Here is a 25,424-nt window from a genome sequence, read left to right on the forward strand (position 1 = left end):
TTTAAAAGCTTAAGTGAAGAACTGAATGGAAATGCATCTCCACCTTATGAGAGAAAGCGGAGAATGTCCAAGGTCATGTTATCATGAAAATGCATCCCCAAGAGAAGTCTGTGCAAAGAACACCTCGCATTATGCACTCTCCTATACAGACAAAATATTGGTTGTTAAATGTGATGACGATAAGATTTGTCACACAGCACACAGAATTAATGGACTTGACACTACTCAGAAATTGCTTCGTCTAGACATATATGCAGTTAAATAAAGAAAAAACTTGAATAAATTTAAACACGTATATCTCCTCGTCAAATTACCAGTTCTCATTATAAAAATCCCTGATTTTACAGTGAGCCACAATGTAATATTGACTGTATGAATGTTGCATATATCACCAAGCTTGGACTGGCCCACAGGAGAACAGGAGAATTCTCCGGTGGGCCCCTGTGCAAGAGTGGGCCACCACCCTCTTACATGAGCAGTGCTTGCCACAATACACTTTAATCACTATGTACAGACAAAGGCAGCATCTCATTTATTAATCCACCCAGTTAATTCCTATGTAAATTTGTGAATGAGAATAAAGTAATATTGGCATGTACAGTTGTGCTCAAAAGTTTACATACCCCAGCAAAGTTTTTGCTTTCTTGGCTTTTTTTCCAGAGAATATGAATGATAACACCAAAACTTTTTCTCCACTTATTGTTAGTGGTTGGTGAAGCCTTTTATTGTCAAACTACTGTGTTTTCTCTTTTTAAATCATAATAACAACCCAAAACATCCAAATGACCCTGATCAAAAGTTTACATACCCCAGTGATTTTGGCCTGATAATATGTACAGAAGTTTACACAAATTGGTTTGAATGGCTACTAAAGGTTACATCCTCACCTGTGACCTGTGAGAAATGCCTGGGAAATTGCTTTGGATGAAAAATCCACAAATAACATCAGTTGAAATACTGGACTCTCTGAAAAGTAGTGGTGTGGCTGTTTCAAGATGCACAATAATGAGGCACTTGAAGAAAAATGGGCTGCATGGTCGAGAAGAAAGCAGCCCATTGATGAAGAATGGGCCATTGATGAAGAATGGCCCTACTATCTTTGTACCCCATATACGTACAATAAGTTTGCTAAGTTGGCAGATGAGGGGAGTGTTAGTGCAGGAGTAGCACTGAAAGCCAGAGGAGTTTCTGCTCCAGTAAGGGGGGAAATAGGAGAGCAGGGCAGGCCAGACAGGTTCTGGTAGTGGGAGACTCAATTATTAGGGGAACAGATAGGGCAATCTGTCACAAAGACAGGGATCATTGAACGGTGTGCTGCCTACCTGGCGCTTGAGTCCGACACATCGCTGATCGGGTTGACAGATTACTGGGAGGGGCTGGTGAGGATCCAGCGGTCATGGTGCACATTGGCACAAATGACAAAGTTAGAGGTAGGTGGAAGGTCCTTAAAGATGATTTCAGGGAATTAGGCTGTAAGCTTAAAGCAAGGACCTCTAAGGTGGTATTTTCGGAAATACTTCCTGTACTACGTGCCACGCCAGAGAGGCAACGGGAGATTAGGGAGGTTAATAAGTGGCTCAGGAATTGGTGTAGGAAGGAGGGGTTTGGGTTCCTGCAGAACTGGGCCGACTTCTCAGTTGGCTACAGGTTCTACGCTAGGGACGGGCTGCACCTCAATGGGGAGGGTGCAGCTCTGCTGGGGGAGAAAATGGCTAGAAGGTTGGAGGAGTGTTTAAACTAGGGTCGGGGGGAGTGTATTCCTTTTATAGGAGGGGAAGACAGTGCAGATAGGGACCTGGGCACAAATAATGAAGGTGGGGGTGGCATGGGGGGTGGGGTTAGAACAGTTAATAATTTAAGAAAGAATAGAGGTACAGAGAGATACATAAAGTGCATGTATACTAATGCCAGAAGCCTCGCCAACAAAATGGAGGAATTGGCGTTAATGTTGTTGGATCATGATTATGACATGGTGGGGATATCTGAGACATGGCTGGACGAGAGCCATGACTGGGCGGTTAATTTACAGGGCTATAGTCTGTTCAGAAATGACCGAACAAATAAGCGAGGGGGAGGCGTGTGTTTATATGTAAAATCATCCTTAAAACCCATCCTTCGTGATAATATATATGAATCTAATGAAAATGTAGAGTCCCTGTGGGTAGAGATAAGAGGAGGGGGGAAAAATAATAAATTACTGATAGGGGTTTGTTATAAGTCTCCAAAAATAATGGAAGCAACAGAGAATATCCTCATAAAGCAAATAGATGAAGCTGCAACTTAAGGAGAAGTCATTATTATGGGGGACTTCAACTACCCTGAAATACATTGGGGAACCGAAACCTGCAGTTCCAGCAAAGGTAATAGGTTTTTGACAACTATGAGAGACAATTACCTTTCACAACTGGTTCAGGACCCAACAAGAGGGGGGGGCACTGCTAGACCTAATATTAACCAACAGGCCAGACCGCATATCAAATGTAAGGGTTGAGGCTCACTTGGGTAATAGTGATCACAAATTAATACGTTTTCATGTATCCTTTAATAAGATGTGTAGTAGAGGGGTTACAAGGACACTAAACTTCAGGAAGGCAAATTTCCAACGGATGAGAGATGATCTTGGTGCAATTAACTGGGACGATATCCTGAGACATAAAAATACACAAAGAAAATGGGAGACGTTTATTAGCATCCTGAATAGGACCTGTGCACAATATATACCATATGGGAATAAACATGCGAGAAATAGGAAGAAACCACTACGGCTAAATAGAGCTCTAAGGGGCGCAATAAGGGACAAAAAGAAAACATTTAGAGAATTAACGCAAGTAGGTAGTGATGAGGCCTTAAATAAATACAGAAAGCTAAATAAATTCTGTAAAATGCAAATCAAGACAGCAAAGATTGAGACAGAGAGACTAATTGCCAGAGAAAGTAAAAATAATCCCAAAATATTCTTTAACTACATAAATAGCAAGAAGCTAAAAAATGATAGTGTTGGCCCCCTTAAAAATAGTCTGGGTGAAATGGTGGATGAGGATGAGGAAAAATCCAATATGCTAAATGACTTTTTTTCAACAGTATTTACACAAGAAAATCCCATGACGGATAACATGATCAGGGATAAAAATTCTCCATTAAATGTCGCCTGCTTAACCCAGCAGGAAGTATGGCGGCATCTAAAAATCACTAAAATTGACAAATCCCCGGGCCCGATTGGGATACATCCCCGAGTACTGCAGGAATTAAGCACAGTCATAGATAGAACATTATTTTTAATCTTTAAAGATTCCATAATAACAGGGTCTGTACCACAGGAATGGCGTATGGCAAATGTGGTGCCAATATTCAAAAAGGGGACAAAAACTGAACTTGGAAATTATAGACCAGTAAGTTTAACCTCAACTGTGTGTAAAATCCTGGAGGGTTTTCTAAGAGATACTATACTGGAGTTTCTGGTGAAGAATAACCTCATGACCCAATATCAACATGGGTTTACAAGGGAACGTTCCTGTCAGACTAATCTGATAAGCTTTTATGAAGAGGTAAGTTCGGGACTGGACCAAGGGAATGCAGTGGATGTGGTGTACATGGACTTTTCAAAAGCTTTTGATACAGTGCCACACAAAACGTTGATACATAAAATGAGAACAATGGGGATAGTGGAAAATATGTGTAGGTGGGTTAAGAGCTGGCTCAGGGATAGTAAACAAAGGGTGGTTATTAATGGAGCACACTCGGACTGGGTCACAGTTAGCAGTGGGGTACCACAGGGGTCAGTATTTGGCCCACTTCTTTTTAACATATTTATTAATGACCTTGTAGGGGGCATAGAGAGTAGAATTTCAATATTTGCAGATGACACTAAACTCTGCAGGGTAATCAATACAGAGGAGGACAATTTTATATTACAGGAGGATTTATGTAAACTAGAAGCTTGGGCTGATAAATGGCAGATGAGCTTTAATGGGGACAAATGTAAGGTCATGCACTTCGGTAGAACGAACAAGATGTATAATTATGTGCTTAATTGTAAAACACTGGGCAAAACTGTCACTGAAAAAGACCTGGGTGTATGGGTGGACGAAAAACTCACATTTAGTGGCCAGTGTCAGGCAGCTGCTGCAAAGGCAAATAAAATAATGGGATGCATTAAAAGAGGCATAGATGCTCATGAGGAGAACATAATTTTACCTCTATATAAGTCACTAGTGCGACCACACTTAGAATACTGTGTACAGTTCTGGTCTCCGGTGTATAAGAAAGACATAGCTGAACTGGAGTGGATGCAGAGAAGAGCGACCAAGGTTATTAGGGAATTAGGGGGTCTGCAATACCAAGATAGGTTATTACACTTGGGGTTATTTAGTTTGGAAAATCGAAGGCATATGGGCGATCTTATTACAATGTATAAATATATGCGGGGACAATACAGAGACCTTTCTAATGATCTTTTTACTCTTAGACCTGTGACGGGGACAAGAGGGCATCCTCTACGTCTGGAGGATTCTTTACTGTAAGAGCAGTGAGACTATGGAACTCTCTGCCATATGATGTTGTAATGAGTGATTCCCTAATAAAATTTAAGAAGGGTCTGGATGCCTTTCTTGAAAAATATATTATTACAGGTTATATACACTAGTTTCCTTAATATTGCGCTGATCCAGGGAGCGAGTCTGATTGCCGTATGTGGAGTCGGGAAGGAATTTTTTTCCCCAATGTGAAGCTTACTGTTTGCCACATGGTGTTTTTTTTTCCTTCCTCTGGATCAACATGTTAGGGCAAATTAGGATAGGATATGGGTTGAACTAGATGGACTTAAAGTCTTACTTCAACCTTAATAACTGTGTTAAATGACCCTGATCAAAAGTTCACATACCCCATTTCTTAACCCTCCGTCAGGAACAATGGATCTGACAGGCGCAGCTCTTCTACTTTCATTTCTCCCTTCTCACCAGATTTTCAGGAAACCCCCTCCCTCTAGATAGTCTCCTGGCTCTAGCTGCTGTGTGAAACCTGATACCACAGTTGGTCTGCAGAGCTTCAGGAAGGAAGATATAGCTGTGCTGGCTTCTCAGGCTCATTGGTCCCGAACACATCACACTTTATAAGGTTGGTATGTAATGTTTTTGTCATTACTATTGTTTATTTAGCTTGTTTTATGAATGGATAGAGAAAGGTTTGTGGATATTTCATATAAATAAGGCATATTTTCTTACAAATGAAAGTGTACTTCTCAGGAGTTTTGAAATTTGTGTATATCAAAGTTATTACTTTTATGTTGAGTAAATGGGTTTGTTTTGCACCTGATAATGTGTAGTCTTTTATTACATCCCTATGAAGGTCTCTGATCACTTTTAGATCACTGAAATTGAGAAAATTAGATATTCTAGGCATTTTTCTAGCCTGCGCTTGACAGGCACATTGTTCCATTTTGAGTTAGTGCGAATATTGTTCCTGACGGAGGGTTAATTCCATGTATTACCCCCTCTAACATCAATGACAGCTTGAAGTCTTTTGTGGTAGTTGTGGATGAGGTTCTTTATTTTCTCAGAAGGTAAAGCTGCCCACTCTTCTTGGCAAAAAGCATCCATTTCCTGTAAATTCCTGTTCTATCTAGCATGAACTGGGCGCTTGAGATCTCCCCAGAGTGGCTCAATGATATTGAGGTCGGGAGACTGAGATGGCCACTCCAGAGCCTTCACTTTGTACTGCTGTAGCCAATGACAGGTCGAATTGGTCTTGTGTTTTGGATCATTGTCATGTTGGAACGTCCAAGTACGTCCCATGCGCAGCTTCCAGGCTGATGATTGAAAATTAGCCTTTAGTATTTGCTGATAACATGCTGCATTAATCTTTCCTTCAACTTTGACCAAGTTTCCTGTGCCTTTGTAGCTCAGGCATCCCCTAAACATCAGCGATCCATCTCCGTGCTTTACAGTAGGAATGGTGTTCACCCAACCACTAAGAATGAGTGGAGAAAAAGTTTTGGTATTATTATTATTATTATTATGCATTTATATTTATATAGCGCCATTTATTCCCTGGTGCTTTACATGTGAAAAGGGGAAATATAGACAAGTACAATAAACATGTGTAAGACAAGGGACACACAAGTACAGTACATCATTCATATTCTCTGAAAAAAGGCCAAGAAAGCAAACATTCTGCTGGGGTATGTAAACTTTTGAGCACAACTGTAGCTGAAAAGTGCAGCCCTGGAGTTGATGTTACTGGTGGGCCCTGAGCATCCCAGTCCGACATTATATATCATTCTCTCTGAAATTATTACTCCATGAAAGAATAAAGTTATACTAAATCCAAGCACACCATTGTTTTTCTTGTGAAATTCTCAATAAGTTTGATGTGTCACATGACCCTCTCCCCATTGGAAAAAATAAAGTTGGATCCAATATCTCCGACTTCATGGTTACCATCTATCTTGAAAAGTTTCCTCCCTGCCATATACTAATGTGCCACAAACAGGAAGTTTGATATCACCAACCATTCCCATTTTATTTAGGTTTATCCATATAAATGGCCTACCCTGTACAATTCTGCTGTCCCATTTGAATTTTATAAAATGTCTCTGGCTTTTCCTTTTTATCTTAGGAATTCTTTATTTAAACATTTTAAAATATATAGCATATTTCCATGGTATATACTTTATAAGCTTTAATTAGTGTCACAATGTTTCTGTGCTATATTTCAGACTTTATTCGGTAGTCAGAACAGTGTAAACTCTGCTCAGTTTGCTTGCTAAGGTCACACTACCTAGCAACCAGTCTGATTGCACAGGTAATTGGTTCAAGGGTAATTGTCTTGTCTGCTGTACTGAAGTTTAGAATAGTACATATGATATCTTTAAGGGTATCTGTCATCAGGATTTTATACCCCAAACTAATGGCGTGTATGTAAAGGTGCTTTAATGCGGATGGCATACTTACCTTGCTTGTATGAAAACCTTTTGACATTTTTGAGAAATCAAACGTAGGACAATACACTCTGCTGCCTCTCTCCCTATTTCCCACCCACCGCCTCCCTCCTGTCTCTGACAGGTCACTCTTATTTCAGTGTTGGATACAGCTCACCTTTGCTCAATCTGCATGTGTTGATCCAGCCTGTAGATAAGTGTCTGTGTCATGATTAAAGCCCCCGTTACACACTGCGATATCGCTAGCAATATCGCTGTAAAGTCACCAATTTTGTGACGTAGCAGCGATATTGCTAGCGATATCGCTACATGTGATACTTACCTCCGACCGGCTCCCCCGCTGGTTATCGCTGGTCGCGCGAGAAGGTCCTGGATCATTTCTCGTCGGGCGCTTCCTGCTAGGCTTCCTGTGGCGCCGACGAGCGACGCGTGGACGCGGGCGGGAGGACGTCAGGATCGCCGCTTCTGACAGGTAAGTAGCGACCCCCGACCCCAGTGATGTCGCTGGTGAGATCTGCCTGTGTGGCAGCTCACTAGCGACCACTTAGCGATGCACCAGCGATCCATATCATTGTCGGGATCGCTGGTGCATCGCTAAGTGTAACGGTACCCTAAGGGTGCGAAGTCACCAGAAACGAGTTAAACGCAAGATTTGTTTTTATATGCTGGCCTTGTAACCGCACCTTGGAATGGACTAAGTGAATAAAAGGATTTATATTTTCACTGCATCGTGGAGCTGGACATTCCTTTCTTCATTGCGATAAGTGTCTGTGCAAGACAAAGCTGGAGAGGCTCTAGACATACTCCATAAAGTCCAATGATAGTTTTAAGTCAAAAACACTGGTATAAAATCCAGTAATATTTATTGTAAGTCCATTAAATTATAGACGGTACAGAAAAGTTTTCTGATGCATTTCGAGTTGATCCAACTTCTAATTGTAGAAGATCAACGACTAAAAACCGGATCAGTCCGAAATGTGTCAGAAAAACTCCTCTGTACCTTCTATATAAGATAAGATTATAATTATTGGATCTTATTTCAGTGACCTGCTTTCCCTACAGAGAACTCTCACTAGCACTGTAAAGACCCCATCTCACATAACGAGATCGTTAGCGAGATCGCTGAAACATTACAGATTTTGTGACGCAACAGCGACCTCGCCAGCGATCCCGCAACCTGTGACACATAGTGGCGACCGGCCCCCCCGCTAGATATCACTGATCATGCTCGAATGTCCTAAGCCAATTTTTGATCGTTGGCATCCCGCTGGCCAGCATGCATCACTGTGTTTGACGCCGATGAGCGACCTCGTCGGTGACGCAGAACTCAGGGACGCAGGCGTGAATCGTCAGAATAGCTGCTGTGTGACAAGGTACCAACGACCGCCGAGGTCGTTACACGGATTGCCCTATTGTTGCTGTGTCATTGAATAGATCTGCTTGTTTGACAGCTTACTAGCGACCATGTAGCGATGCACCAGCGATCCTTACCAGGTCGTATTGTTGTCGGGATCGCTGGAGCGTCGCTATGTGAAATGGGACCATTAGTCGTTTACTGGGCATGCGCTGCCCCAGGCACTGATGGCCCTAATGAGAGATCTTGTTAGGGAAAGCAGGTCACTGAAATAAAAGTGACGTGTCACAGATACTGGAGGCAGGCAGTAGAAATAGGGAGAGACAGAAGAGCTGCAAGTGCATTGTCCCAACACTGGCGCACTTGCATCTTATTATCAAACAATTTCAACATTGGATTTCTCTAAAAAGTAAAAACTATTTTCTACAAACAAAGTAAGGATTTAACTAGCATTAATGCAACTTTTATAAAAGTTTTTTTTTTTTCAATTTAAGAATGAATCAGTTTCTTATGATGTAAACACATTTTTATGTTTGGCACAGGCTTGGCTCAGTCCGGAGCTTGGGGATGTTTCGATGAGTTTAATCGCATTGAGCTCCCTGTACTGTCCGTGGCTGCACAACAAATTTATATAGTCTTACAATGTAAGAAGAACAAGAAAAGCCAATTCATATTTACAGATGGGGATGTCGTGGACATGGATCGAGAATTTGGAATATTTTTAACAATGGTAAATTCATCTTCACTTAAATTAAAATGTATTTTTGGGGTAATGATGAATAAAATAAATGTATTAAAACGGTTGTCCCACAAACGACACATATCCCCTGTCCATATGATTGTTGAAAACTATATATCATAGCTGGTTGTTATGAATGAGTCACCGTAGGAGGCAAAAACAGAAATACTAGCTAAGTCCAGAAAACCAGAGAAGTTGGCAGCTATCGGATTGCAGACCCCTGAACCTATCAACAACAACTAGCAGTAGCCGTGGGGGGTTCCTACGGTGCCCTAGACCCCTCGATCACAGCCGGAGAACTAAATAGCCTAAAGACAGAAAGGGAAATCTAAACTGCCCCAGAGCAGACCCCAAAGCAATAGGCAGCCCCCAACATATAATGACGGTGAAGCAAGATGAAAAAACACTAACACAGATAGAAAGATAGGCTGAGCAAATGATGGGGCCCAAGCTAACTAAATAGGACAGGATAGAAAAGCTGCTATCTTCAATCCGCACAAAAACCCTATCAAAACATGAGCCAACAGACTGATAGTGGAAGAAAAGCCCCGAAGACGCTAGGCTTCAAAAACACTATATCAGTACTCAGGTATTTTCTGAAGACAGAGCAAAAAGGAATTCAGCTCACCCCAGCAGGGAATGGCAGAAATCCAGAAAAACAATGCAAAACAAATCCAAAACACAAATGCAAAAAGCAAAGCAAAAAACTTCGCTTTTGAGGAGCAGGAATCAGACTGGTCTCCTAGAATCCCTCAGAGAAATCACCAGCAAGGCAGAAGGGCGTCGGCTGTCTTATATCCAGTCAGCAATTCCCGTCACCAAGTCATCGTCATCCTGCTCAGGTGCTTGGTAATCAGCCTCACTACCTTCCTTCACCAGAAGAGGGAGTTCATCAGACCTCAATGGTGAAGGGGAAAATGAACTCGCAACAGCTGGGGGTTTAACCACCGATCATAAAAACTGGGTTCCCAAAGTCGTCCGTGTGAATGGAGTTGTACTGACTGTTTTCACTGTCGATTGGAGTGGTGTTTGTACATGCACTGACCAATTCGAATGGGAATCTGGGCCTCCCACTTTTGTGATCGGTTCAGGTCTTAGAACCTGGATTCTTCAGCAATCATACATTTATAATCCATCTTGTTGGATATCCCCTTTTAGGCCTGGGTCACACTTGCGAGAAACTCGCACGAGTCTCGCATCTCAATACCCGGCACTGCCGCCGGCACTCGGACCGGAGCGTTCAGCTGCATAGAAATACATGCAGCCGCACACACCGGTCCCGAGTGCCGGCGGCAGTGCCGGGTATTGAGGTGCGAGACTCGTGCGAGTTTCTCGCAAGTGTGACCCTGGCCTTAAGGGCATTCTCTAATAATTATTTTAATTACAGGATAATTCTCATGTGATAGGGAATTACTGCTCGATTTCTGTGGGGCCAACCGCTGGGATCAGGTGTACTGCTTCTCCACTCATTCTTATGGGCCTGGCGTAGCTCAGGGCTTAGCTAACTATTTTGGTCTTATTAAGAATGAGTGGCTCTTCAGAGCTTGTGTTCTCAGTTTTAATGGGGGTTCTAGTGGTTGGACCCCAGTGATCAAGTAGTTATCGCTAGCCTATGAATAGGAGATAACTTCAAAACTTAACACACAGACCACTGCTTTTTTTTATTTTTATTAATTGCAGACTGCTGTATGAACATATGCCCATTGGAAGCAGTAGATACCATAAAGAATCATGATTGGGAAGTCTAAAGAATGTAGAAGGATATATTGGTTCCTAACAAGGTCCCCATCACATTTTATTGTATCCTACGCACAGAGATGGTGGTCAACTTGGATCACATAAGCTGGTATGCAGCTGGGTCCAGATAATATAACTTTATTATTGTGCTTGGAGCATGATGACCTGTTGCAAAGCTGAAAGTATATGTTAGGGCTAGCGGAACGCACCAAATAATAAAATAATAGTAAGGTGCGTTTGCAGCCCGGGGTCCACCATGCAGGGGTGGTAAACTGCTGCTTAGTAATGGAGGAAGTATAAAGCGGTGTACAAAAGGTCACACGTGGGTTAACGTCACCCAGTGTGAACAGAAGCGAACTCTGTTAATTCGCAGAGCCACGCTACCGCAGAACATAAATGTCGGTGCCTGTTTAGCTCACAGAGCCCGGCCACGAAGCGCACAGAAAGCGGTCACAGAACTCTGCCCCAAGGACACGGGGTCAGAGTCCCTCTAGACCTTCTGAGTGAGCGGCGTCGCACATGCAGACTCCAATATAGACGCTGACTATGGAGTGTCGAGCATGTGCACCGTGGACACTGATACCTGTCTCAGACTCTGTCCTACCTACACCTAAGCCTGGGCGCTTAACGGGTTAGGCTGCACAACACAGGCGTACCAAGGGTAGGGGTTTCTAAATAAGTCATTCACCAGAGACATTCATACATGCCTACGACACTCACTCCTCATAGTCTGATAATGCAGTCTATACTAGCGCATGGCCGAGCGGCCATCCTATCCTTTTATAGCCGCGTCCTTCCGGGACCTCCCTGACCTTTCTGATGGTCCAATCTGAGGTGGAGAAGGACCGGAGTGTGTCATCTGATCTCCAATGAGAGATCGTCCCACGGGCATGCTCAGTGGACCGAAAGGAGGACTTAGTCCCTGGAGTATCTCGCTGCTGACCAGCATGCGTTGCTATAGCTGGGCAAGAGGTGGCAGCAGCAACCAAACCCACAGAGCTGGTTTGAGGAGAGCGCCGGGATCGACGAGTCCGCTGAGCAGATTCCTCTGCGGCCGAAGAGGAATGGGAGACTGCTGGATGCAAGGCTCGGGATTCCTGCTGTGCAGCGACAGGAACCCGACACCTAACAGTATGTTTCCAGTTCTAGCTTTGAGAATGCTAATGTAAACTCCATACTTAGCTAAATGGTCTTTGAATTCTCATAGGATAACCTCATGACCTTTCAGCATGAAGTAGAGGAACTTGCACAGCTGCAGGTGCCCAAAAGCTACTGTTGGCCTGACTCTGTAGGTTAGCAGAAAGCTACAGGGAAAGGGCCTACAGTCCGGCAGAATTGTTCTCTGGCATTACTTGGTGCCAGCTGTTTTGCAACCAACAGCGCCAGTGAGTGCCAGTAGAGAGAAGATACAATTATTACCATCAAGCTGAATTTTCCATGTTTCTTTTATTTTTTTTGTGAAGAAGGATGATAGCACACTGCTACTTACCAGTATTATTTTTATTCTTTTGCTTGCGTTATATAACTATGTCTTTAATACGATACCTTAGGGAAACAATTTACCACCAGTCGTGGACACATACTTATTCGAAATCACTATAAATACTTTCTATTATACGTATCACCTTTACTTCCCTAAGAACCCAGGTTATGCGGGACGTCAAGAGCTCCCTGAAAATCTGAAAGTTCAGTTCCGCACAGTGGCCATGATGGTACCAGACCGTGCTATTATCATGAGGGTAAAGCTTGCCAGTGCTGGCTTCCGAGACAACCAAATCCTCAGCCGTAAATTCTACACCTTGTACAAGTTATGTGAGGAACAGTTATCTAAGCAGGTAGGTTGGTCATTATGGGGACATGATGAGTTCTTTGAGCTATGCGACCAGTTTGATCTCCAATACTATCCACAAAGTTACAAATCATCTTATCCTAAATAACAATCCACGTCTCTTAATTGATCATACAGCATAGATATCGGTATCATGTACTTAAAGGCACACTGGTGTTTAATGGGAGAATTATTTAATACAATATAGGCCTGTTTCATGATGCTGTTTTTGCCTACTTTCTGCTGTAAAACACATTTAATGTTGACATTTTTTTGCGTAACAAAATTTTGCAATACTTTTGTGTCTTTTGGCATTTTCACACTAATATTAGCCAGTAGCCAACTGTGCCAAAGTGGGCTGATTAGGAGCAGGACGGGATATGGTAAAGCCCTGCCAACAATTTCATGAAAAGTTGTGGTATTAAGCGCATCTTACTGCAGCATGTCCATCATAAAGTCTCTATATACTCTGCTGCAGTCTTAGTGAAGCTGGCCCATAGCGTTAATATTCATAAAGCTGAAAAATTACCGTAAGCTAAAACACTGCCATCATAATAATTGTCTTATTCTGCAAATAATGAACTATTTAAGAAAACACTGAAAAAAGAAATCTCTGTGCATAAAGATATGCACATGTAAAAGTATTGAGGTACATATATGCACCCATTTCCTCTGTTTTTTCGTTCATGTATATACTGAACATATTTTCATACTAATAGGTTCATTATGACTTTGGACTGCGGAATATTCTCTCTGTTCTTCGAACTCTGGGGGCAGTGAAAAGATCCAACCCCGATGAGCCGGAGAAGACTGTTGTAATGAGAGTACTGCGTGACATGAACCTGTCAAAGCTGGTACGTTACCATGGGTTGGCTTATAGGTGCTTATGCAAATGATGAACCAGCCATTTCAAATGGCGTTGACATAGCAGGTGGCAGAGTTTCCGAGAAATTGGATTTCCTATTATTATCTCCTATTTTTGCATTGTTTTTCCTGTCCTTTCTGACATGTTGACACTAGTGAAGACAATGGTTTAAAACATGAGTGATATTGGAACAAATGTTTTTTAAATGTTTCTGTATAGTTTCTCAATAAATCATTGCCTCTCTATTATTCAAACCATTGTCCTGAATAACCCGATAGTAATTACTTTCTAAGTTTTTGCTAGGCTAAATATTCATCATGCCTGCACCTATAGATGGCCCTATGGGAAAGGGTACCTTTTTTTTTATTCTTGCCACACACATTTTCTGATTAGAATCTTACATTTTTGGGGGGTTCCTCTTCTGTTGCCACAAAACTTTTATTTAATTTGGCAATATCTTGTTATAGATCAGGAAGCACTGAACAAATTGATATACTGTATATATAGGTCAGTGTAAAATTCTGTATAATTTGTGACTTATTGATTCAAATCCTTGTTCATTCTCAGCTTAGTAGTGAAGTGAGAGGTCTCATTTAAAGGGAATCTGTCACAGGGGTTTTGCTACCCCATCTCAGAGCAGCATGATGAAAAGGCAGAGATCCTGATTCCAGCGGTGTATCACTTAGGGTACTTTCACACTAGTGTTTTTTTGCGCTGCGCCTCATGCGCATTCCAAATGCTTGCAAAAAACGCATTAAGCGTTTTGCTTGCGTTTGCTGTTTATTTTGTGCTTGTGATTTAACCAGTTTGTCGCCATGTTAACTCTAAAAATGCATGCGATTTTAAACGCATGCTTGTGCGTGTACTAGCGCACGGGTGCGATCCCATAGACTGTAATGTTTTTTTTGCGCATTCAGTGCACGTGTGCATGCGTTTTTTGGCAGCAGTTGGGCGCACAGAAAAATGCAACATGTTGCGTCTGGCGCGCCTGGGTGCACACCTGGAAAAAACACAGTGCACGAAAACGCACATGAACGCGTACAAGCGCTATACCATGTGTCCGCCATGTTAAAGATAGGGGAGCAATGTGCATGATAGCGCATGAAGCACAGCGCTAAAAAACGCTAATGTGAAACCAGCCTTACTGGGCTGCTTTATGTAGTTTTGGTAAAAACACAAGTTTATCTGCTGCAGATCTAGGAATTTTCTGAATGCTGAGCTCTGTATAACTCCACCAACATCACTGATTTAACAGCTTTCTGTGTACACTGTGCATAGGTAGAAATCTGCCAATCAATGGTGAGAGTGGGGTTATACAGTGCTCATGAATATAGAGGACGACATGCAAAAAGGTTTATGCGTTTTCTAGTGATAATCTCCTGCTGATATATCAGTAATTTTCTCAAAACCACATCAAGCAGTTCAGTAAGTGACACATCGCTGGAATTAGGATCTCTGTTATGTTGATCTCAGATGAGGTACCCAAAACTTACCTTTAATGATTCTCTTTAATGACAACATTCTCCTAACTAGTCAATGATTGGGACAACTCTTAGACTCCTAAGCCTACAATGAGCAGGGATTACAATGAATAACATAAAAAGTGTACATCATTTTTTTCCACTAAACCATGCATCAGTGTGTTTAGCTTCTTGAGCTCCGTAACATGCTGCTGGCTGAGCAAACCGCATGTTCAATGTGGCGGGTGGTCTGATACCCAATAAAGCAGGACATGGCGACACGACTTCTTACTACTTCTTTAATCGTTACATTTATATGACCGTATGAACTATGCTCAGGAGTCGGTACATCTGAATATAAAAATAGATGTGCTGATTGGATTAGTTGTAATAAACGGTCTTACTACTCAATATTTCACCTTTTTGTCTTTGGCTACATATTAAATATACTAATATTATTATTACCTTCTAGGTGGATGAAGATGAGCCTTTGTTTATGAGCCTGATTAATGACTTGTTCCCTGGTATAACTCTGGATAAAGCTGGTTACCCAGAGCTGGAAGCTGCCATTCTGAAGCAGACAGAAGAAGCCGGGCTGATCCATCATCCTCCTTGGATTCTGAAACTTATCCAGCTATATGAAACACAGCGCGTGAGGCATGGTAAGAATGCTAATTGCTTTGTGGCTGGGGAGGAATATTTGAAACAGGGATCTGCTTTCTATTGGTACAGACATTATTCAGGATTACATTCTTTCATGTTTTATGTCTTTTCTGTAAATGTTCAGTTGATTATAATTTGGTTAGTTTTATGATGTTAAACCCCAAAAACTTATTGTCTGTTGTATTGGAGTTCTCGGAGTTGGAAGCAATCCTGATTTTGACTTAAAAAGCTGTCGCAAATCATCACTGTTCCTTAAGACTAACACAGGTCCTAATTCCTACAGCGCTCATTAAAAAGTGATGGTTAATAGCTTGTGCAGATTTCCATTAAGGCATGTGTGAACGTTGGCATCTTTAAGATGCCAGCAGAACCAGAGTTTTCCAAGGCGAAAATGCTTAAGGAAAATGTCAGTGGACATTTCCCTGAAGCATGTTCGCCAGCATCTTTTGAGTCATTTTTGTGTCAACTCTACCATGACTGTATTTGCTCTGTACTTTCAAGTATAATGAGTGGGTGGCTTCTTACAGGGGGATTGTACAGTACAATACAATACAGTACAATCCTCCTGGAAGAAGCTGAAACGAAACGCGCGTTGGGGTCCTTGCTATTGTCACTCAGGTTTCTATATGTTTTAATATTCCTGTTACCATGCTTCATTACTTGGTGTTGGGTCAGTACATCTGATATATTTGTCTATTTGAAATCTCTGCATTGCACATTATTCATGATACTTATTTTGTTAAATTAATTTGTTATATTAGCTGGCTATATCTGATTTTGTGTAGTTACTAATCCCTGCATTGTACTTTGCTTTGTTCTTATATTGCACTTTATATGACCTAATAACTGTGATTCACTTGAAGACTGTCTCATGACTTTTACAGACCCCTTGGTTGTATTTTTCAAACACGTGGTGAACTTCTGTTGAAACATTACTTATTATCAGTATTATTTATTATTGAATCTGTGTGATGAATTGATTATTTTTATTCAATACTTGTTTGCACTGCATTCTACCTAGGGTATCTAGTTTTGACCATTTTTACACAGCATTCTTTGCAGGCTTATTGTATTTTTGGAAGTGTCTATATTGCCTTTGAGCCGTATTTGGGATTTATAATATTTAAACGACCGGGACGTTTGACTAATTGAGTGTTTAGCATGGATGTTATTGTGGCACTTTGCAATTGAATTGTTTAGGCCAACTTTGCAGAATGTAGAATGTATTACAGCTTGTATGGATATGTTCGTTTCCAATATAGAGCCTAAATCTGTTATTTTTAGCATGGTTGTTTTGTTCTTCTATAGTGTATGACACAATTATAGTCTCAATGTATCTTACAGGCAGATTATGATTTTAGGTTACAAGAGTAAAACAATATTTAATTTAATTTAATTTCTTTGTAATCGAAAGAAGGAACATCCATATAATAGAAGAAATAAGACTTTAAAGAAAAACCCTTCAACTTTGTTACATTCTGGGGCTGATCCATCAAATAAAGCTGCAGTTTTTTCGAAACTTTGATAAATTAGCCCCACTGTAAAAGTACCATAGCCTGGAGTGATATTATCTCAGGTACACCCATATTGCCAGCAATCGAAACACACTACAATCGTAGACGTTTACCGCACTGCTGTTATACACTAACCACAAATCCTAAGAAAATATTTCTTAACAAAAAACATTTACGGTAGATTTTTTATCTTGGTTCACGTTGTTGTGGTTGTAAATGTGTGGAACTAAGGCTTGAACATCTACATCTTTCCAAGATACATTTTTCCTTACCAGTTTTAGTATTTTTGGTTACAGCTAACTAAACGAGAAGACTTTGACACATTGTATCAGTGCTGGCAATCCTATGTGAGCTAAGCACAGAATCAGTGCAAAGGTCTCTCACCCTGGTGTTTGGGCTGATACCAGTTTCCTGAATGGATACATTGTAAGAGACTGCAGCAGTTACACAAAATGAAGCTGTAAGTTGGGATTGTTTGATAAATCTAAATAGTGAGGAAATGAAACTTAAATGAGAAATTCAAATGCTTCTCTGCCACTTCAGAAGACATTGTGTCATGATCCAGGACGGGGTTTCGCTTTGGCCCGTCCTGATCAGACTGGGGGCTAATTGTTCCGCCTCTCTCTGGCAGAGGGCGACTATTTAATGCTCACTGAACCTAGGTCCGGTGTCAGTTATACTCCTGCCCTCGGCTGAGTTGGTTGACCTTGTGCGTACGTGTGCCTTGTGCCTGATAGCTTGCTTGTTTGGTTTTGACCCGGCTCTGTCCCTGTTACGAGTTCTGCCTGCCCCTCTTGTACTGCGCTACCTCTCGTGTATGACTCTCTGCTTGTGACCCGACTTCTCTCTGCTCGTCCCCTTGGTACCACGTCGCCCTCTTGTGTATGACCTTTGGCTTTGTCTGACTACCCGTCTGTTTGTCCCTCCTGTGCCTCGTTTGCCCGTACTGTTGTGACCTCCATTTTGCCTGACTCTGAATTGTTGTATGGTGTCCTGTCATATCTGAAAGCAGGATGCTAAGCCCCGCCCCCTTGCAGTCACCTGACCATAGGTCCTGTGCCAGCTTGCTAATTTCAGTGTCCGCAGGTCCTGTGCATCTTTACTTTCCGGCGCTGACTGGACCCTGACACTAATAGTTTGAAGCACGCATTGTCACCTCTGCTGCCCTGCTCCACAAGTACCTTTTAGCACTGTTTCTGTACTCAGGACACGCGCACTGGCTCTGTGAGCGAGTGTAGTGCGGTGTCTCTGACACATTGATTATTAATAACCCCTGGTAGACTGAGACCTGCTATAGGACTTACAGGCAGGGCTGTCATCAGGGACTTTATTGCCCTTACTGACATATGGGGCCCGGAGAGGAGGGGGGCCCAGTCCGAGCCCACCTGTTCACTTGTCCAGGCCCCCCTCCTCACTGAGCCCCAGGGGCATGATACTGCCTTTCGCTAATAAATGCAAGTGCGTTCTTGCAGTTCCAAATGTAATGTCCTCCGTTCTGGGCAATTTCCTGGTATAATGACTTCCATTCTGGTATAATGTTCTCCTTCCTGGGCCCCTTTCTCTTAGAATGCTCCTCATTTTGGGCCCCATCCTTGTATAGTGTCCACTTCCTGGACTTCTTCCTTGTATAATGCCCCACAATCCTGGGCCCATCCTTGGCCCCTTCATTGTGTAATGATCCCCATCTTGGGCCCCTTTCTTGTATAATACTCTTCATTCTGGACCTCTTCCTTGTATAATGCTCCCCATCCCGTGTCCTGGTGTAAGGTTCTGCTGCTCTCTTCCCATACATTAAATTTAAAAAAGTAAACTATTCTTCTTATCTTTTCCACTCCCATGATGTGCGACGTCCTTTTCTGTAGTTGACTTCAGTTTGCCAGCATGAGCAGTGCATTACATCACTGCCATGTGGCACTCGTGACTGGCACAACAACATCAGCTGCCAGTGTCATGGGATTGCGGCGACAAGGAGGAGCCAGAACACCTCAGCATCTTATTTTTAAACAGTGTAAATTTATTATGGCTCTACAGGGGTTAATAGGCCATATTGAGAGCTCTGGGAGCTAGGGCTCTCAGCTGTGCATGGTTAGCCACTCCTATCCCCTATATAATTTGGGTCTTGACTGACACACATCGTCAGAGATAGCTTTTGCTATATGGCTGGAAGGATAGTGTCATGGTTAGGACATGGTTAATGTCCTGTTCTCACAGGATTAACTTTTGCCGGCCTCTCTTTGGATCTGGGAAGGGTATTTATACTCACTGCAGACTAGCATTCTCTGTCAGCTATACTGTTATTCTGGCTGTGTGTCTGACCGACCCCCCTGGTGTGCGTGTATTCTGCATTGCTTGTTTGATTCCTGTGTATGACCCGGCCTGTTCCATCACTCTGTATTCCGTCTCTCGTTTTGGTACTATTGTCTTCTCCGGTTCTGACCTCCTGGCTTGGCTATTGTTACTCCGTTGCAGTTTGTCCCTATTGTACCGTCCATTGCCCGTTCTGGTTTTCTGATCTATTGCTACGTCCTGACTATTCGCTCTGTCTAACCCTTTGGTACTGTCCTGCTATCTCATGCTTTGACCCGGCTTGATCTGGTTTCTGTCTCTGTCTATGCCCCTTGGTAACATTGTCCTTTAGTTCCCTTTATAGGAGTTTCCCTGCAGCTCCTAGCTCTGTGGAGCTTAGGCCACATCCCCAGCAGTCACGTGGTTCAGGTCCTGGAGCATGCATCATCACCACTGCTGCCCACTCCACAGGTGTCTTTGAGCACTGTTTTTGTACTCAGGACATGCGCACTGGCTCAGTGAGCAAGTGCAGTGTGGTGTTCCTGACAGATAGTAGTTGGTGGTTATATGAGAAGGTGTTTGGTGCGTTTATCTGTGATTGTTGTTTGGTTCAATAAGTGTGATAATTCTCTTTCCTTCTCCTATTTTGGTTTTTCCCCACCCTCCACTCCCCGGTGCATTCCTCAGTTATATGTGAGTGAATATTTCTATGCCTGGTATTTTCAATTTCCCCTTTAGAGTTACCTTGTTCATCTGGTTGGTGTATTGTGGTGCACAACTACTCCCCTCATCCCTGGGTGGGGAAAGGGTACAGAAGGAGGGCTGATTTGGTAGATAAGGCAAGGTACTTGTTCCTGGCATCTTCACCTTCAGAAGTAACCTGGGGAACAGGGTGAACTAGGGCATCCCCTAGTGTTAGGGACAGGGAAGGAGCCCCTGGTCCCGGGTCAACAGCGTTGTGACAGCTGGCCTCTGATTAGCCGGCAACATGTATTGCAGTGCAGGGACCCAGCAGGCAGCTGAAATTTGAGATGGCATTGGCAGGCCCACACTCCCGCATTGATCTGTTCAATCTGCAACTGCGATTCTTATGCCTCTGACTGTTGTTAAGAACATAAAGCTTAGTTTAGGTTATCACTCTAAATGCCATAGAGGCTTATGTATGTTTTGATGCAAAAATCTGCACTCTGAGCCAAGAACATGTACCGTATTTAGCCCCTTTACTCCCAAGGGTGGTTTCCATGTTAATGCCCAGGCCAATTTTTACAATTCTGACCACTGTCCCTTTATGAGGTAATAACTCTGGAACGCTTCCATGGATCCCGGTGATTCTGACATTGTTTTCTCATCACATATTGTGCTTCATGTTAGTGGTAAAATTTCATTCATATAACTTGCACTTATTTGTGAAAAAAATGGAAATTTGGCGAAAATTTTGAAAATTTCGCAATTTTCCAACTTTGAATTTTTATGCTCTTAAATCACAGAGATCTGGCACTCAAAAAACTTAATAAGTAACATTTCCCACATGTTTAATTTACATCAGCACAATTTGGGAACCAAATTTTTTTTTTGTTAGGAAGTTATAAGGATTAAAAGTTGACCAGCTGCACATCGCGCTGCTGTGGGGGTCTCAGGGAAGCACGGAGGGAGCCCCCTACCTCCCGATGCTTCCCTAAACCCCCGATACACTGCGATCGTGTTTGATCGCAGTGTGCCAGGGGTTGACACGTCTGGGGCGGTCCGTGACCACCCCTGACACATAGTGCCGGGTGTTAGCTGTGATAATCAGCTGACACCCGGCCGCGATCAGCTACGCTCCCCCCGTGAGCGCAGCTGATCGCACTAGACGTACTATTCCGTCCTTGGGACTTAGGTCCCAGGTCACATGGGTGGAATAGTACGTCTAATGTAGGAAAGGGGTTAAAATAAAATGTACAATTAAAAATAATTAAAAAGAGATAAAGATAGGAGAGAAAAGAAACAACGTTAATGGACCCAACCTACATCAAATACAGTAAATGTTCAGATGAAGACTTGCTCCCATGTTTGCAAAAAGTGTTGCATGACTATTGGTAATTGTTTAGTTTTTTATATGTGTTTTGTTGATCCAAGGTAAAGATGTGGGTGTCCAGGGAGAGAGGTCCGCTCCCAATTTCATCCATTGCTTAAGGGGGCTTCACACATAGCGATATCGCTAGCAATATCGGTAAAGCGTCACCGATTTTGTGACGCAGCAGTGATATTTCTAGCGATATCGCTATGTGTGATACTTACCTCTGACCGGCTCCCCAGCTGGCTATCGCTGATCGCACGAGAACGTTCTGGACCGTTTCTCGTCGGTCGCTTCCTGCAGGTAAGTATCGACCGCTGCTACGTCGCTGCTGAGATCTGCCTGTTTGGCAGCTCACTAGTGACCATTTAGCGATGCACCAGCGATCCTGACCGGGTCGTATTGTGGTCGGGATCGCTGGTGCATCGCTAAATGTGACGGGACCCTTATGTTCCTCAGACCTGAGCCAGTCCACTGCTCTCATTAGAATTGCAGAATGATGGCGTTTTTTTTAGATCGGGCTGACTAGTACCCTATTTATTCCTGGGACGACTCCAAATTTTAAAACATATGCAAGGATTCGACATTCCCATTTTGATCATATTAATATGACCAAACCAGGACAAAGGTTTTAAGTTATAATTCATTAGATTTTGAAGAGTTTGTTCAAGGATGGGGATACAATTTAAGCGAAACAGTTCATCCAAGTTCCAAGGAATTTGTGTACTCAGGTACTTACAGTAATTGCGTCTGTCTACCACTTAAAGGAAAAGTTAGAAATTAGTTGTTGTGTCCGTACTTACAGCAATTGCATCTGTCTACCACTTAAAGGAAAAGTTAGAAGATCGTTGTGTCAGCTCAGTAATAAATGTTATGTTCATAGCTTCTGTTTTAGAGTAGTTTACTTTAAAATTGCTCACACGGCCAAATTCCTTTATTACAGAGGGAAATTAGATAATTGGGTTTGAAACACAAGAGCAGTAAGTCATCTGTGTACAGAGCTAGTTTACAGTGATGTGAGCCTCTAATCACTCCACTAATACCTGGATTTTACCTAATGAGACCCATAAATGTTCTTTTACCAATTTATATAGGAGAGGCGATAAAGGGCAATCTTATTTCGTCCTATATTTAATAGAAAATTTTTCAGATAGAAGGCTGTTTCCCCTAACTCCCGCTTTAGGGTCAGTGAATAAAGATAGAATTTTAGATAGCAAGAAAGATCCCGACCCAATATGTCGTAGGATGCTCTTCAAGAAAGTCCAATGCACTCTTTTGAATGCTTTTTCAGTGTCGACAGAAACAAGACACATTTGGATCCACTGTTTAATTGCATGTGAAATTAACAGCAACATTTAATTTGTATCATCACAAGCCTCTCTACCCTTAACAAAGCCAACCTGATCGTTGCTAACAATTGAGGGTAATTAGTGGAAGATCTGTGATGCAATTATTTTAGAGAATATTTTCACATCTACATTGATTAATGATATTGGACGGAAATAAGGGCAGGCATTTGGTTCTTTTCCAGGCTCTGATAAAACAGTTATGTGAGCCTCAAGTCATTGGTGGGCAAAAGAGCAGTCTTCTGAGATATTATTGAACACTTTTGCTGAAAATAGTAATAACTAGGGTGCAAACATCTTATAAAATCTATTATTGAGTCTATCTGACCCAGGACTCTTTCCGATAGAGAATGATTTAATGGCCTCTCCTGTTTCTTGTTCAGTGAACCCTTTGTCTAATAGATCCTGCTCTGTCGTTTATAAGGAGGGAAGGGCAGTGTACATAATATATTTGTCAATTTTTGTTTGAAGAATATTTGATGGCATGTTGTGGTATTGCCCATGAATTATTATTTAGCGAGCTATAATAGCAATGAAATGCTTCAGCTATGTCGGTGTGGTCCTGAGTTTTTGGCCCGGGTGCTGCTTTTAATTTGGATACGTATGTCCTTGGCATGCGCATATGAAACCTCCTTGCCAATGAGCGACCACATTTATTTACGAATTCGTATGAGTACTTTCGCAGGCTATCTTGGTATTTTGTATAAATTTATTCTATTAAAGCTCCTTCCTGATGTTCAGTAGGTCTGCGTATACCTGGAGAGAAGCAGATCGTTTGTTTATCAAGGTGATCAATCCGCTTAAGCAAATGGGAGACTTTAGCTGCTCTCTTTTTTTTTTAACCTAGATCCATGTTTTGTTAGTATCCCTCTGAGTAAACAGGTGAATTCTTCCCATTGATAAGGTAAGTCAGTTTCATCATGCTCATTTTTAAGGAGTCTACAGTCTCAGGAAGGTCTGAGACACAGAGTGAATCTTTAAGCAGATTATCATTTAAATTCCAACATCTGAGGCCTTTTTGGGAGTCTGGTATATTGGTGTATTCAGATTACAATGCACAGGAGCAAGATCTGACCATATAGCAGTTCCTATCTGAGATGTAGGTTGCCATGTAAGAAAGTAATGGCTTATTAAGAAAAAGTCTATGTAGCTATGCGTTTTGTGTGAAGGAAAATAATATGTATAATCCTTTATGTCTGGATGTAGTATCCTCCATACATCAACCAGTTGGAGACTGGAGCACGTTTAGCAAAGCTTTAGTTTGTGCTTTAGATAAGTGACTCCTGTCCAGGAACACATCTAAAGAAGGATCCAAGACAAAATTAAAGTCACCTCCAATGAAAATAAGGCTCTCCGCAAAATTTGTATTGAGGTCATGTCTTAATTTGGTCAAAATAGGGAGATAGAAGTTTGCCAAAGTCAAAATGTTGGTGAAGACAAGGATCTGAACAAGCATACACATCCCCTGTGTGTCAGTGTTTATAGTATGTGGCAGTGATCTTTTTATGCCTATACTCACCCCCTTAGACTGTGAGACAGCATTTGTATTGTGGTGCTAAGATAAAGAATATCTATTAGTAAACTGACACTGAGGTATATGATTACCTCTAAAGTGAGTTTTCTGAAGAAAGAGAAATTGTACGTGTTGTTTATGCATATGATAAAACACTTGAGGTCTTTTCTCTGGAACATTAAGTCCTCTGACATTCAATGAGCAAGTTTTGAGTTGTGCCATATTATATTTCGAAAAAGGGAGGGGGATAGGAAAAAAGGATAGAAAGATTAAGAGCAAGGATGAAGTATAGACGTTAGATAGTAACGTATGTCTCTCAGCATCTAATCCAAGATTTATAGATTATGAATAAATCGAACACTAGGAAACTGAAACAAGCAGATCCCAATTCAAGTCCCTAACTGGGGGTTGTCTTTTTAGGCGCAAGTAAACTTTCAGACCTAGGGTTCGCATTAGGGGGAACCATGGAATATATAGCAAGTAAAGTAAAACAGCCCAATATTATAATAATATAATATGAATTTGACTTAAATGCCGTTCTAAGATATTATATGAATTGAGGCATTCTATATAATGGAAGAGTGTCACAGAAAACTCCATTTAGCTGTATCTAATTATATGCTTAAAGAAAAAAGTAAACATATGCAAACTGTCTCTCATCCGAGAAGACCAGATTAATTTCAGGAACTCATATGATTGGCAGGTTCCTTTCCGTCTAGGTGCTTCACCCTCAAGTTCCTGATCTATTGAACGCCTTCTGCAACATGCTGGAACTCTCTGTGGCAATGATAAAGCAAGTGGCCAATCGGATATATAGATTTTAGGAATGTCCATGGAATCACAGAATAGCCTCATGTCACATGGGACTTTCAAAGTATACAATGTTCCATTTTCCCAGGCCTGCAGCTGGAATGAGTACATCCAGGAGTATATCAGGCCATTTTCCTGGAGGGTCTCAAGTAGTGGTTTCAATAGCCTTCTTTTAGCTAATGTGATTTGGGATAGACCTGTGAGCAATTATATGCAGTTTCCGTTGAAATCAATAGATCCTAACTCCCTTTTTATTCGGACTCCCATGACAGCACCACGAGAGAGGGGATCCGCCCTTTAGGAACAGGAAACCTACAGATAC

The 25,424-nt window shown here is 42.0% G+C and overlaps 1 protein-coding gene across 1 annotated transcript in view; it reads left to right on the plus strand.

Annotated features, from left to right (window-relative positions):
- Positions 1-25,424, plus strand: part of LOC141099782 (dynein axonemal heavy chain 5-like) — a 587,253-nt gene that overhangs the window by 275,262 nt on the left and 286,567 nt on the right. The window contains exons 43-46 of the mRNA XM_073587845.1: positions 8,831-9,018; positions 12,405-12,599; positions 13,312-13,446; positions 15,390-15,579. Of these exons, the coding sequence (XP_073443946.1) occupies positions 8,831-9,018; positions 12,405-12,599; positions 13,312-13,446; positions 15,390-15,579 (708 nt within the window). The remainder of the gene's footprint in view (positions 1-8,830; positions 9,019-12,404; positions 12,600-13,311; positions 13,447-15,389; positions 15,580-25,424) is intronic.

The sequence above is a fragment of the Dendrobates tinctorius genome, unplaced genomic scaffold (genome assembly GCF_039654945.1).
Source record: "Dendrobates tinctorius isolate UK_male_01 unplaced genomic scaffold, ASM3965494v1 ptg000102l, whole genome shotgun sequence".
NCBI classification, from domain to species: domain Eukaryota; kingdom Metazoa; phylum Chordata; class Amphibia; order Anura; family Dendrobatidae; genus Dendrobates; species Dendrobates tinctorius.